General features: G+C 39.3%; 1 protein-coding gene across 1 annotated transcript in view; it reads right to left on the bottom strand.

The window, feature by feature from the left end:
• Positions 1 to 217: 217 nt before the first annotated feature.
• PIEZO2 (piezo type mechanosensitive ion channel component 2) overlaps positions 218 to 15,109 on the bottom strand; it is a 290,144-nt gene continuing 275,252 nt past the window's right edge. The window contains exons 44-52 of the mRNA XM_041477660.1: positions 14,384 to 14,542; positions 12,928 to 13,075; positions 10,237 to 10,425; positions 9,722 to 9,814; positions 8,432 to 8,604; positions 6,930 to 7,046; positions 4,902 to 4,981; positions 3,447 to 3,615; positions 218 to 2,566 (exon numbers count right to left, since the gene is read on the bottom strand). Of these exons, the coding sequence (XP_041333594.1) occupies positions 2,314 to 2,566; positions 3,447 to 3,615; positions 4,902 to 4,981; positions 6,930 to 7,046; positions 8,432 to 8,604; positions 9,722 to 9,814; positions 10,237 to 10,425; positions 12,928 to 13,075; positions 14,384 to 14,542 (1,381 nt within the window). The 3' untranslated portion in view covers positions 218 to 2,313. The remainder of the gene's footprint in view (positions 2,567 to 3,446; positions 3,616 to 4,901; positions 4,982 to 6,929; positions 7,047 to 8,431; positions 8,605 to 9,721; positions 9,815 to 10,236; positions 10,426 to 12,927; positions 13,076 to 14,383; positions 14,543 to 15,109) is intronic.

Below are 15,109 nucleotides of genomic sequence, written 5' to 3'. Positions count from 1 at the left end.
GTCCTCCAGGATGTTAATAAAGATGTTAGAAGGTACTGGTCCCAGTACTGAGCACCTAGAATGCCCCTGGAAACTGGCTGCCAGTTCAACTTTATCTGGACAGCTGGACTCAAAGGATGATCTGGTACACTCCTCACCCACTGCAGGTAGCTACCCAATCCAGATCAGTGATTTGACTATAGGCTGTTTTAAAAATAAATAAATTAAAAAAAAAAAACAACAGAAGAATCCTTTTATTTTCAAAGTTTGATCAATCCATGAAAGAAAGAGCAGCACATTTTTTTTGCAAAGCCCAAATAACTGTACAGCTCGTTCTGAAGACAGATTTTTCTCAACAAAAAGGAAGTGCCTGTTAAAGAGAAGGAACCAGGAAGGGAGCCGGGACCAAGTGTGGCCAGCATGGTTCTGCTGGCTGGTACCTTTAGAAACACACTACATCCTTCACTTCTCCTTCCAGTGTTCATATTCTTAAAATCACTGAACACCCAGGTGAGGATCCATCTAACTACAAAAGACATTTTAGCATCCCTGAGTGCTATGTCAGGGCTGCCCTGTATATTTCAATTTTCATTCACAGGACCTATGGAAGAAATGGAGCAAAACTTTCCAGGGGGGAATGCTGCCTGGCTGTATGAGCAGCCACCTTTTCACTTCAGAGGAAATCAGGTTCTCTTCCAGTGAGTTCCAGTCATCAAATTATTTTATTGTTACAATATCATGAAGCAATTTTTATTTTGTGCACGTCAAGGTGCTCAGAGTGTTAGTTTTCACAGTATAGAATGGATGTGACAGCATTTGTCATGGAAGCACTCAGCAGAGTATGTTTCAACTTCATTTAGTTGTGCTGTTTTATGAAGTTCTGCAGTAAAATGTGCCAGCAAATTATGTTAGTTTCTTTCTGGTGATTAACTAATCATTCATATAATAAATAGCAGCTAACTACAAGAAAGAGATTTATTTGTCACAGATTAAGAAGAATGTCAAACTTTTCCCATTTCATGTAAAAAGGCAGAGGAAAAAATACTTCTAAAATGACTTTGCAACGTGTGCTTTATTTTAAGTTATTACTGAATCAAAACTACAAGTATATCCTTTTAACATACCCTACCCACTCAATTATTTTTTTTCTCAGTTTTTTTTTTTTTTTAACATGGAAAGAAACCTACATTGCAATTGTAAATTTTCATGCTGCAATGAGCCATTTGTTTCACAAGTAACAGCAATTTAAAAAAAAAAGGGTATTTCTCAAGCTCATATGTATGTCTATATTTGGGAACTTAAAAAAAAAAAACCCGTCTCAGATGTAAAAATGTGACTTGGAATATGTAAACATTTTTATATACCTGAAACACTGGAAGAAGAATATCAGCTAACAGCAAAACAAGAGTTGCCTTAAATCATCGAAATGGGAAAAAGCATGTCATGGGGAGCAGAGAGAAGCACACACTACTCAGAGTCTTTAAAGGGTTATAAGAAATGAAGTAGCACATTAGGTCATTGATTTCACTTTCTTTTCTCATCCAATGGAAAGCAGTAATGCTGAAGAGAATGGCCCAGCAGAACACCCCATAATTCACCATATTATTCTAGCCATTAGTTAATCTTGACGAAGTGTCAAGTTTCAGTTGCTTTTTCTTTTTCCTGAGAAAAGTCATTGATGTTTGGTGGAAATATCTCCTGTGACTGTACAAATAAAATAAGGCATTTCAAGAGATTGTTACTTGTTTTCTTTTTGCTGACAGAGGCTTGTCCACAGTGTCCTTTGTACATCAAACCCTCTGCTTTTCTACAAATGGGTATGGCTAGAATGTCTTCAGTTCCCAGTGTGGCTCTGGGTGCTGGGTGTCCTGAAGGCTCGTCAGTGTCCCATTACTGTAGCTTGAAAGTCAGTGATGTACAACAGCATATTGCACAATCCAAACTGTGTGGCTCCAGAAAGGATTAAGAAGGTACACTGGAGTCATCTGTGGGTTCACTCCTTTCGTTTCTCTCTAAGTTGTAATGGTAGTCTGGAAAATTAAATTAGCCAGACAAAGATGCAAACTTTTTGCTGATTAAATTACAAAGCAGTCCCCAGATTGTAGAGGAGTGGCACATTAAAAACAACAAATCATTCAACCTTCTTCACTGTTGATCCTTAATTTGAAAGGCAGCATGGATTCCTAAGGCCGTAGCTTCCAGGATTCCTTCAGTGAAAAATCATTGCTACCCAACTATAAAAGGCTTAGCTCTTAAGAGAATATTGTGCTTTTTTTCTTTTTCCTTTAAAATTCAGATTTAACCAACTTGATTTGCAGTGTGATGCCAAAGAGATCAATTAGTTTTTTCCCTAGTCCACTTGATCATAGTCTCTGGTGAGCGATACAGGAATATTAGCTTGGCGTACAGGTCTTCTTCTAGTTCCAGTTCTCCAGTCTCTCGCACTAGGAAAATGTCAGTACACAGCTTCAGGATTCGGTCTACATTGGGTAGCTCCTCAAACATGATGGAGTGGGAGATCCCACTGAAAAATTCGCGGACGAACTTCCCTATCACCAGGACAACTGAGGCATATAGTCCCATAATGCTGAAAAGAAAGAAAGGAAGAGTTCAAATTGCTCCTTGTAAAAGAGCAGCCAAGTGTGAGGAAGCTCATCCATGGCTAACTGTAGTCTGTCAGTGGGCTGAAAGTCAATTTCTAATTAGGGTCATGTTTCTGCTGTGCCACAGGATGAAGGAAAATAAGATCTCTTCTCACACCTCATAAATCTGGAATCATAAACAGCTGAGGCTGCTGATTTAAATTCTTTGACCCCAGGTGCTGATGGTCGCATGTCCTGCCTGCTACAGCTTGGAAGTCACAACTGGAAATCTGACAGCAGCTGAATGCAAATAATCTGTCAGGTATTATATCTTATATTTTTTATTAAGGTATATGTAACTGGTGACAGACTAACATTTTCCCTGATAATCCCCCCTGATAATCTTTCTATGGGGACTTCTCCAAATTCCTACCAGAAGTGTGTATCTCCTGGGAATGCTTAGCCTCCTGCCTTCCTCTGTCTCTGGAGATATATTTCATAACTCTTTCACACCCAGGGTCCTGGCTACAAGACTGAGGAGGTCACCAAAACCAGGCAGAGTTTGGGCAGAACTTGACCTGCAGCTAAACTAACATATTTTGAGTTATTTCTCTTCAGTAGGAAATTGGTGTGAAGGGCGCTTCTGTTTTTATTCCCAGTGGAGAGCAGTTATCAGGGGTAATACTAACCTTGCAAATATTAAGCCTTCTGCAGATAATATTAATAGACATGGATATGAAAATCTCACAATACCCCTGTTCAAAATGTTGTAATGCTGTAACACTACAACAACAACAAAAAATAACCCCCCAAATCAGCAGAGAACGTCACCTCTACTTCTATCTTATGTACTTTATTTAATTTTATGTAAAGATTTCCTCTTACCCATAACCAGCCAAGAATCCAAGACTTGGTGGACTGACTTTATCACTGAATATGAAGAGTTCAAGACTCTCTTGAGGCGTTTTTTGTCTTTTTCCAAGCTGATTCAAAACCCACCATTCTTCAGATGCATTTTTGACAAGGGAAACTGTAATATTTTCCCACTTGCAGTCTATTGAAAAGAAGAAGTGTTAATATATATACAACAAGAATTGTAAAAATCAAAAACTTTGAGACAGATACTTCAAACATATGCATTATAAAATGACTGAGCAATGCAGAAGCAAAATTCTTCTAACTCCTTTTTCCATTATTTCTGTATACAAAAGTATGAACACCCAGACTTCTGTGTTTTTTTCTTCTGCAAATCTTATCTGAATCTGCATTAAATATTTAAAATATTTCATATTACCTACATGCTCTTTCGGAAACTGTGAAATAATTTTGGTATTTTCAGGCCAAAATATCAATAGCTCTCATCACATCTGCATTTCAGGCCTACAGAAACACATTGAACCTGGAAGGGTAGCAGTCAACTTCTGTATCTCAAAGGGAAACTACCACCATAAATCATCTTTGTCTGATATAAAAGATATTATTATTTTGTATAAAAAAAAGGGTTTTATCCATACTGATCACACAGACAGGAGATGAACTCTGGTCCTCCTGAGTGTACAGTAGCAGTGTATATATTAAATTCCTTCCAAAGAAACTCAGATTAGGGACCTGACCAATGGCAGTGAAGCACTCATAACTTAATTCTACTCACAGAGCTGGGTTCAGCCTCAAGAATTATTTTTCTCGATGAACCTTGACAAGAACATAGTACGTAGCACTACTACTATTACATTCAAGCTCCAAATTTAGCCTCTGTTGACAAAATTGCTCTTAGATAAAGACTTGTTCCTACTATTCCAACCCAACAGGTTTTTCACACATATGTGTGTGCATGGGTATTCTGTATGTCTGTGAGTACCTGTATGGATTCTGAAATTCAACTGAGTTATTTAAAGCGGATTCTTTGTAGCCAATAAGGAAGGAATAGCTTAAAAAAACATTAAAATAATGCAGTGTCATTATTTAAGCTGAGGAGCTGCATTTGCAGACATGCAAAACTACTGACTGTTCACAGTAAGGTAGCAGGGAGATGTGGAGAAGTGAAACTTGCAATCATTTACACATAAAACAAAGGAAAAGTGTTCCTAAAGCAGACTGGAAGGAGATGGACTTCATCCTTAGAGTCCTTACTATTAAATCCAAAGCTAAAATACATGGAGATGCATTTTCTGCCTTATACTGTATTACCTTATCTCTTCTCAAGGCTGCAGACACCAAGTAGAAACCATTTTAAGTGCATTTAAGACTGCAGTGCCCCATAGCAGCTGTGAATGTACAAGTGTGAGTGCTGCCTTGCACTTCTTTAAAGCATACTCTGGTTTCCATGGTCTGGAGACATACCTTTCAATAGCTGCTTTATGGGTTTTGCCAGAGAATCACTAGGAGCCTTGATGTAGTATGGATATACTTCCTCTAATGTTCTGGAAAAAAATGAGAGACCAAATATTTCATATTTTTATACCTCTAAAATAATTTAAATTACCTATCAGTGCTATACACAGTTCCCAGTAATTCTTAAGTTATGACTTTATAGTGTTCCAACGTCACATCTGAAAATTAACTGGATTTTTCAGCTATGTTTTTTCAGAACTTCAGCAGAGAGTTCCATCCATAATGTCACCATTCACACACCATGAATTCCACATAGCTGGGGCACGTGTGTTTGCATGGAATGCAGACTTTATATTTTGTTTCCCTTTTAAAAAAAGCTGCTTTTATAGTCAGCAATAAAGTATATAATAAAGTATAATTGCCAGTAGTAAACAAGCTAGAAAAATATGTTGTGACCACAGCTATTATTTCAGAATTGCAAGGTGTTTCAATAATAACACCTGAAAAGAATAAGAGTTTTTGCCAGAATTTTTCATTGGGAAGTATTTTCACAGCTTTTAGGAGGATTTCAAACTTCTAAAGAAAGATGTTTGTAAAAGATTTTCCACTGGACTCAAAATCAAATAATCTTGAGTGGGAATAAATTGTCAGCATCTAGAAGGAGACATATTTCATTAAAAGCAGAAACGTTTTCCTCAAATGACTGAAAAATTCCAGGGAAGAGGAGCTCCCAGATAAATCCTGTGATGGCTACATTGCATACACCAGGCTGAGGAAGAACAAGGGTGGCTAATTGAAAATCCCTTCTGTTCACTCCAGCAGGTCCAAGAAAAAGTAAGAGCTCAGCAGCTAAATTGTCCCAGCAGAGGTGTGGCAGAAAGCCCCCTGCAGATGTATCTGAATGGCTAGTAGCTATCACCATTTTTCCATTATGACCAAGTAAAAAAAACCCTTAAATCTACAAAAATACTGCAAGACAGGCAAATGCAGCAATATTGCCTATGTTACTGCTTGCCTTTTGCAAAGAGAGAATTATGAATTAATTACTTCTTCCCACGAATGAGAAAAAATTACCCTCTGTGGTCCCACATCACCTCAGGAAATATTGCTGTAACTTCACACAGCAGAAAAGAGGCATCAAGTATTTTTTAACTGCAATGATCACATGTGCAATAGCAGTCTGTTTGGATGTACGAGTGTGTGTGGGTGCAGAAAAACAGCTGTGCACAGAAAAAGCAATTCTAATTTCTACCTACTAACAGATAAGAACCTCTCAGAGTTTTCACAGTCCCAGTTGGTCTCAGCTTAAACTTTTCAACTCTTTTGGCCACAAATCAGATCAAGTGGCCTTCAGGGATGATGTGTTGGCTTAGCAGTACTTAGAAACTACTGCTGTAAAGTAATCCCCAGTGAGAAGGTGGAAGAGGAAGAGCCAGATTCTTTTCAGATCTAAAAGGAGTCACCACTGCAGTTAATGCACCAAGTTATATCTGTAGAATAATGCTTGACATTTGTATGAAGTGCATGCCCTGTGAATTTCCATCACAGGAAAAGATCTGATGTCAGAAACGACTGCAGATGTTACCCTTTGACCACAGTGATTTGACACTTCCTTGCCAATCTAGTGCTATTCAAGAGTAACAATGTGAAATACAATCTGGATAGTTATTTAGAGAAAAAAAAATCTTCAATACAACATCCTCAGATCAAGCTAAACTGCTGTAACTCAAAGGTGAGTTGAACTAAGAATATACTGAACTTGTGCTTATCCAATAAATCAAAGAAAAGTTACTAATAGCTTCACCATGCCTGTTGTTGATGATCCTCTGTTCAGGGTCCTCTCAGCCTGCATTTATAATAGGAAACAAGTTTTCACATTTAATATTACTATTACTTGGCTTCAGTGCTGTTGGCGTCTGTTATTAGAGGGGGATGGATGGGCAGACAAATGAAACATTTGCACAAGCTCGACCACCTTAGGAAATCAGGCTTCAAAGGGGAAAGTTTGCATATAAATAGAAAAAGAAAATAACTTACACCTTTTCCGGTTGATTTTCAGCCATCATTGTAGCAATATCTCTTCTGGTATGGTTTTTTAGTGGGAAGGTAAGTTTATCTGATGCTATTTCAGCCTTGGCACCAAGGGAGAGATTCCTGTTGTTAAGTAAAGGGGAAAACACATTGACAACCTACAACGAGAGCAGAACCTGAGCTGGGTGAGGCAGCTGCTGGGGGCTGCAGAGAAGGACCCACGGCAGATGATGTGCAAGGGCAGAGAGCCTGTATGCTGCCTCTGTGACACAACAGGCCCACCTTGCTGCTGCCTGCGGCCTCCTGGCCTTGATGAAAGGCAGCAGTCAAGCAGAAGGTCACTGTGCTAAGTCTGTAACATTTCAGTCATTCGTGTTTACAGCGTATCCCACAAGATACAATTTGAGGTGAAAGATGTCTCTTTGCACTAGTGTATGAATGCTTGTAGCCATCAAAGCATACGGGCAAACTGAGGAGCTGTACCAAAAATTAAAGGAAGGCTCAGAAATGATGGAGTGATGTAATTCACTAGCTAATAGCCTGTGCTTCCAGGACAATAAGGAAAATAAGGGGGCAGGGGGGTGGGATGTCAAATACAGTTGAATTAAGTGTGCAGATCCATTACAAGCCTATTTCTGACTGTGGAAGAACGGACCCAGCGTGTTCAGAGTTCCCACAGCGGTTCAGCTGACCTGCTTCTTGTGCACAGCCTTACAACAAACCAGCTTCTACTTCCAAGGAAACATGTAAATAAGGAGGGTGCAAAGGAACTTGGATTCCATGGAGTGATGACTTAACTCCAATTTAATCCAGTAATCTACGGGAACACCATGTGGCAGACAGTAGCCAGAAAATGACCTTGATGACTGGGTGTGCTCTAGCCTGAGTGCAACAAATTTATAGTCCAGGCTATCTCTTTCAAGAACTTCACTGTAAAGTTAGTTCACTGGGGCCAAAAAAAGCTCACATGAGCAAAGATCTCAACAAAATGGATCTGTGCCATTGTTATGGTATTTTCACATAAAAATTGTTTGTGTCATTTCCAGACTCCCTTAATAAGAGGACAAAGAACTTGTCTTTGTATTTCCTCATAGGTTTTCTGCCTTAACTAAGTCAAAGGGAATACACTTTCCATAAATGTTAGCAAGGTTGTTAAGGACAGTTCATTGGAACATCCCCCCCCCACCCCGTAAAACTGGCTAAAAAATTCTTATTTTTTCTTTTCTTCCTTCCTGTCAAGTCCCATTGAAAGTTCCACCTGGACATTTTAAATAATCTATTCAGTAGTGGCTCCACCTCTTTATTTTTTGAGAACTGCAGGAAACAAATGTTTTTACAGGTAACAAAACTGACTTCTCTCTGTCTCTCTCTACCCAACTCTCAGTTTTTGCTTTGCCATACAATAGAATTTGCTAAAAAACTAAACCAAAAATGCAATTGGGAACTATTCTACTGAACTAATGCTTGGCAAATGATCCATCCACATCATAATAACTTTGTTTAATTACCTCTGAATGGTCCATGAAATAACTAAAGTGAAATCAGCATCAAAGTCTCGAAGTCCCTGTATCATTTTATTTCTACTGGGAGGGCTGATGGTCCATAAGGAGTTTGAATTTCCCTCCAGGTCTGCTCGAGTTATATCTTCTCTTGCATAGCCCTCTAGAAACTGCAAGGCAGCCTGTAGGGGGAGAAAAAGAAAAGAAAATTTCAGTGCAGTGATATTCACAAGACACAGAACCACATTTCCCAGTCAGACAGATTTGTAAATGTTTGATTAATTGTAAGTGCAGTGGTGTGCACTGATTGTTTTCCTCAGGTACCAACTGAGGCTTGAGATAGGAAGGGGAATCAACACAATATAGCCAAGCTAAAAAATGCAAAACAAAAATGGCCTCATTGTTTGATGGCCATGTTGGCTAAAGTGAGTCTGAAAGTTCATGAAACAAACTCTGTAGAGACTATATAAACTTGAGTTAAAATTTTACTCTGCCTTTTGATAAGCATCTTTCTGCATAGAAAAGTGTCTACAAAGGATGAACCAACAGAACCTTGTAACTTACAAATGCATCTAGGTTACAATATCAGTGCTATTATACATGGGCTATGTGGTAGGATCTCATATCAAATTCTAATATCAAACTCTTTAAAGAACTAGTAGCAAACACTTCTTTTAAAGTTATATCTGATCAAATGTTAGTTACATTAGCAACACAACAGCTCCTACTAATTACTAGTCCTTTTCCTGTAGAAACTTGTGGAAACTGGGCATGTTGCTCCATGAAACACTGAGACTATGCTTAAACGCTGTTTTCTGACATTTTAATGTCGAAACATTTCTAGGTTACGCATGCTTTCTTTTGACAGCACCACCATTCCTCACTGGAAGGTGAAAGATGTGTGCTCTAGAAAGGAGCATGGGGCTTAAAAGTGCATAAGACGTTGTTTTGTCCCCACAGCACCTTTTCTTTGGCAGTACACAAACAGCATCACATCTCCTGAAGGTTTGTGTCATTTAGAGGGGAGGGTTTCATTCAGACAACAGGACAATTAGGGTTTCTGCCTTCCAGGATTTTGTGCAAAGATGTCTGCATTAATGGTAGCTTGTCTCACCATAACCCAGCACTGTCCTGACAAATGATGTGTCTGAACTTTTTTTCATGCAAATCCTCTTTATAGAAATATCTTCCAATTGATGACAGCACTGATGACCACTTACAGCTACACAAACAAAACTCACAAAAGGCCTCCATGGAAACATGCACACATTTTTAAGTAATGAGGTACTTTTCACTTACAGTGTTACCCCTATAGCTTCTCAGAAATTCATTGAACTCATTCGGATCCAAACTTTTGAGTTGATTCTGCTGAGCACTCATGGTAAAAATAGGCTGGGAAACAAAAGAACACATGCTTATCACATTTACTTCACATTGGCTGCTACATACACAGTCCAGTATCCTGTGCATCACAGTCCAAGACAATTATGGCACTCAATTCAACAAGACAATGTTATAATCTCCTTCCTCTGAGATGCAAACTGCCTACGATTACCTTACATTTACCATGTGGACCTGTAGGATAATTGATTCAGTTTCACTGCCAGTAGAGGCTGGTTTTAACTTGAAAATGAGGATAATATTTTACATCAGTGATAAACTAACATATTTTTAAACCCAAATGGGGTCATTTATGGAAGCTTGCCAGGTACCTTGCATAAAGCAGGAGAGTTCAATTCAATGGAAGGAAGAAGAAATGGCACAAGGAAATATAATGCAAAAAACAGAGTTTGCTTTTAGTGTTTCTTTTTTACCTGATAACCTCCTAGAGTTATTGTGATTGATACATCTAGAGGCTTGTTGGTGATGCCTGCAACAGATTTGATTAAAGACATGAAGAGCAGTGGGAACCAGACAATACAAATCAGCAAGACGATAATCATGCCACCCATTCCATACTTCACAACTTTCTTTTTCTTCTGGCCTCTTGGCTGGGGGTATCTCTGCAAAAGCAAACAGCAGTATGGTAACATCTCTTCTATCAAAGGTACACTTAGTATGATTTGATGGGTGAATATATAATGATCTTAAGGCGTCCCATCTCTTGTGGTAATTTGCTGCCCCATGTCAGGACAGCTGCTTTGAGATTTTTTTTAGCCAAATGTGCACAGACACCCAGTTTCTGATGGCAACAGAGAGAAGTGACAAGTGAACACAAAATGTGTGTCCAGTGTGAAAAATATTGTAAACCTCTGTGATTTTGATTCTTCAAAACCATAAAAAGAGAAGAATTTACGTAGGATAATTTGATTTTTTTGTTAAGGTGCTAGCATGAACTCACAAGAACAAAATATAAAATAATAGCAGAAACAGTAATACAATAATTTGTTCCAAAAACTGCTGTCAGGAGGGACCCACTTTCTTGTATTTGCACTTCTGAAAAGTTCTATCACAAAACTCCTTAAGACAGACTTCCTCTTATAGGTCTTGAAATGCTGCAAACTGTATATTGTGGTGGATGGGGGGAGTAGGAAAACTGTTTGCCAGCAACTGACATATACAATCAATAAAATTTCTGATAATGCACTACCTCCACATTCATTTCACACCTCACTTACAGTATTTCTAAGAGTTCATAGGCTTGATCCAATCTGTTTCTAGTGAATTCCACACTGACTTCAATTAACTAATGTTAAAAATGTTGTTGCTCTTCCTAAAATCTGGGTACTGCTGATGTAACATCCTTCTTTTTCCTAGCTTCTGAGGACAAAAGTGACTGCTTTTCTTCCCTCCTCAAAGCAGACCACATGGCATGTCTGTTCTGCCTTGCCCATAATTCCTGTCCTCTGCTATTTGCCTCATGACTGAATACTCTTAATACTCTCCGCATCCTGTAAAATGTTTTACTTTCACTGTAATTTATTTTGGTGTAATTCTCTTACAGGGTTTAACTTCACCATGTTTAGTAGCCTGTCCTCCATGCATTGCATACCACATGTGCAAAATAAATATGTACTGTACTGCACTGCACCTCAAACACCCCAGGAATCTGGCTTTCAGGAAGTTGTTCTAGCTTTGCAACATGAATCCATAAAGCCCTATTAGAATATTACATTTGTAATATAATGCTATATTTAAAACCAATTGTTTACTTTTCAGAAGCAGCGTTTCAAACCATTTGTCTCGTGCTACAGAATAGTATTTTCATTAAAATACCATATCAAGATCAGCAGTGTTGTTATTATTATTATTATTATTATTACTATTATCATCATCATCATTATTATTATTAGCCTGGAGGATATTAGTTCAGGCACTTCTAATGATGTTATAGAACATCTCAGAGAGACTCTAGCAGTCCAAATACTTAGGCATTCCTCTCAGTGAGAGAGAGAGGGAACCAAAGTACCTTCAACAATACTCGTAAAGTTGTGACACAGTTATTTTTCCGTATGACATTAGAACATACATGCCAGCTTAGACATGGAAATCTTCCCATGTCAGATCTCTGCTACGCATAATGTGAATTGTAGCTAAAAAAATGCAGTAAGACAAAGAGTCAAAGTAGAGTTGGGTTATTGCCTCCCCAATTCCTGAAGTTCTTCAGAACTCCTTCCACTCATGGCAGAAGTGGGAGTCATAGAGAAAAAGCCTATATGCATGATTTGTGTGCACTGTAGCTCTGAGTTAATCTACGTGATATACTTAGAAAGCAATTGCCATTAAGAGACAGGATTATAATAAAAGCAGAAATACGTCAGTAACACTTAAAAGTAAATCCACTTCAATACAGATGTAGAATTTCTGACTGGTTTGGTCACTCTTAAAATAATGTTTAATTTCTTTTTCAAATTGGCAAAATGAGCAAGCATATGGTTGCAATCTTTATAGCAGTTACAAAGAGTCCAGAATTTGCAAGTTTAAATTGAACTGAAGCTTAAACGATTTAAAGAGACTGAAATTTCTGTGAGAAAAATGGTGGGTTTATCTGGCCTGCAGTTCAGTTCTGGATGTGCAGGGACTCTCCTGAGATAAAGGAGCCAGCTGAGTTCCCTCTGCAGTTACATGAACCTGGTGTCCCTGCGACCTGCACTGTGGGACATGAGCTCTTCCTTCTACTGACCATTCTCCTCAGCCACAGCTTCCCTGCCACTCCAGGTTACTCATTTAGTTGTGTGTGACTGTGTGAATACCAGGACTTCCAACCCCAGCCTTGAAATCCAGGCATGCAATTAAGCCAGCAGGCACATGCTTCTGGAGTTCACGTTAATGGTGGAAAAATCATCTGGGCACAAAAGAGAAGCCGTTTGAAGTTTCATTTGTGGCAGCTGCCAACTAATGTAAAGTACCCAACAGTCTGGATATTTCTGAACACAAGTGCCAGGCATATCTTCCAACAAACTTTTTGTGGTGGATTCCTCAATTATTTAGGGACTCATGATTATTTCTCTTCCCTTCTGCATGGGGGAGAGAAGGTCTGAATCATGCATATGGGGTTTCCTTACTTTTTCTGACTCTCGCCAACACTTCAGGATGAATATATGAGCATAGATATCTTCAACACAGATCCAGCTGGAAAGACTGAGAGTGGTATCAGTCCAAACCCAGTCCATTACTGCTCTCAGCTCAGTCAAAAATGGAACCAGGCGGAACCTGAAGGGAGACCACAGCAGATAACTTGTCAGGAACAGAGGGATCACATCAAACAAGCACAGCAAGTGTGTATATGACAAGAGGGAGAATTAAGACAACATGAAAAGAGCTTAATTGGGGATCCTGTGAACATACACCTCCTGAATACAATCACCTCCTGAAACTGCCATAGCTTGTGTTACTCTAGATCTTCTTGCCAGGCCATAAATATGCTTATGCATCATTATGTCCATAATTGTGATTGAGCCTCTGATGGAGTAGTTCAAGATTTCCTAGATTCCTCTGACCTGGGAGAGGAGCGCATGTTTTCTGCAGGATGGTGGGATTAATTTTATACCTCCTTACACCAAGTGTTGCACGGCATCTTTGCAGTAGGTGGGCAGCCCTCTGCTGCATATGGAACTGGGCTTTGTGACTCAGGATTAAACAGCAGAAGAAGGTGGAAATCAACAGGAAATCAACAGGCAATGAGCAGCTGTTCAAAGGACATCATTCCCTTTCCTAGCCCCACACTTTAAAGAGTATTTCACATGGGGAAAGCTTTCTTCTTTAGCTTTTCCTTGGAATGCAAGAAGCCCATACTGCAAATACTGTGAAAAGGCTGAAGTGATTAAATTTTTTTCTGTGAATTACACACATGCTTCAAAGTGGCCTAATCACAAGGCCACTGTAACAGTGTAAATGGAGGATGTGCTCTGCTTGTGTAAACCCACCTTTCATTCTGAGGTAATGCTGTTCCTGTTCCTTGCCCTAACACCCTGAAACTCCTGAGGAGTTTCAAATGTGCAATGCTTCTCAAAGCAAACATATTTTTTGTGCTTATTTTTAAGTTTCTGTTTCTCAGCTGTGTTGTCTTTCACTCCTTTCCTTTCACCTGCTGAGGTACAGCAGGTAGACCTGCTCCAAAGGTCTCTTTGGGATTTGACACCTTACTACTTTTTAGGACTGCAGAACTAATAACATTACCGATTTTCTAGCACAATGTGTAGCCCCTATTTCTGTTCACAAAGGTGATTTCTTAGAAGTGTTAAAAATGTCTGTTTCATAGGAGACTGGACGGCTGACTGGTATATCAGGCTTTTGGTTTCAGACTGAGATGGAATTTTATGAAGTTTGCCTTCCAGAAACAGATTTTTCTTTTTCTTGTGGACTACAGGGGACATATGGCATATACAGAGTGTGCTGTGCAAAATTTACTGTCTTATTTCCAGCAGTCTGTGAGGAAAAGTAATGAATAACCTCAGCATTTCACTATAGCAGACCCTTATTGCACAAAAGAAAGAAGAAAGGCAGTAAGTCTGTGCTTACCCTTGAAATAAGAACAGGTTGACATAGTTATAACTTTTTGTGAGGAAGTTGCCAAGAACACGAGTTGGATATCCACAGCGTATCTGATAAGCTGATAAGCCAAAATAAACACATTTCACAAAATACCAGAGCTGGGCAACTGTGTTCTGGCTAAATTTCCTGTAAAGGAAAAGATAAAGGAAAATTATGAGCTTTGTATCTGTGTATGACCAAATTAGTTTGTGATGTTTTTCTGCTCCTGGCAGTTTCCCCTTCCTGAGGTCCTGTGAAAAGGCCTTGGTTTCTGACCCCATGGCAGGGTTAAAAGAGTATTGGAAAGACACTGAATGAAAAAGACTAAAACCAGCATCCATTGCCACCTCAGGGTCACAAGGGAGAGACTGGTCATGGGCTCCCCAAAGAGTGAAGGCCTTGGGCAGTGCCCTCTCCCTCTGCATGCCGAAGGTCCCTTGCTGGCCAACACAGACCAGTCTTCCTCAGCCCCCATGATGGCTCAACCCTCTGTGAGTCCTGGGTAGGGGCTCAATCAAGGCAGCCTTAGTGTTTACTTGTGTTCATGGCAGCACCTCCTACAGGAATTAAAGATGGAGTGACCTCTGAAAATATTTTCCGCCCTTCCCTGCTTGACTCAAGTCTTATTCCAACAAATAGTTCAGACAGCTCTTCACTTTCTCTTCTCCGGACTGAACTGACACTCAGCCTCTCCTACATGTGCCATTCTGGCTG

Source organism: Pyrgilauda ruficollis, unplaced genomic scaffold, assembly GCF_017590135.1.
Source record: "Pyrgilauda ruficollis isolate IOZ18807 unplaced genomic scaffold, ASM1759013v1 scaffold41, whole genome shotgun sequence".
NCBI classification, from domain to species: Eukaryota; Metazoa; Chordata; class Aves; order Passeriformes; family Passeridae; genus Pyrgilauda; species Pyrgilauda ruficollis.
Note: the sequence above shows the minus strand (reverse complement) of the source record. Positions and strands in the feature narration are given on the sequence as shown.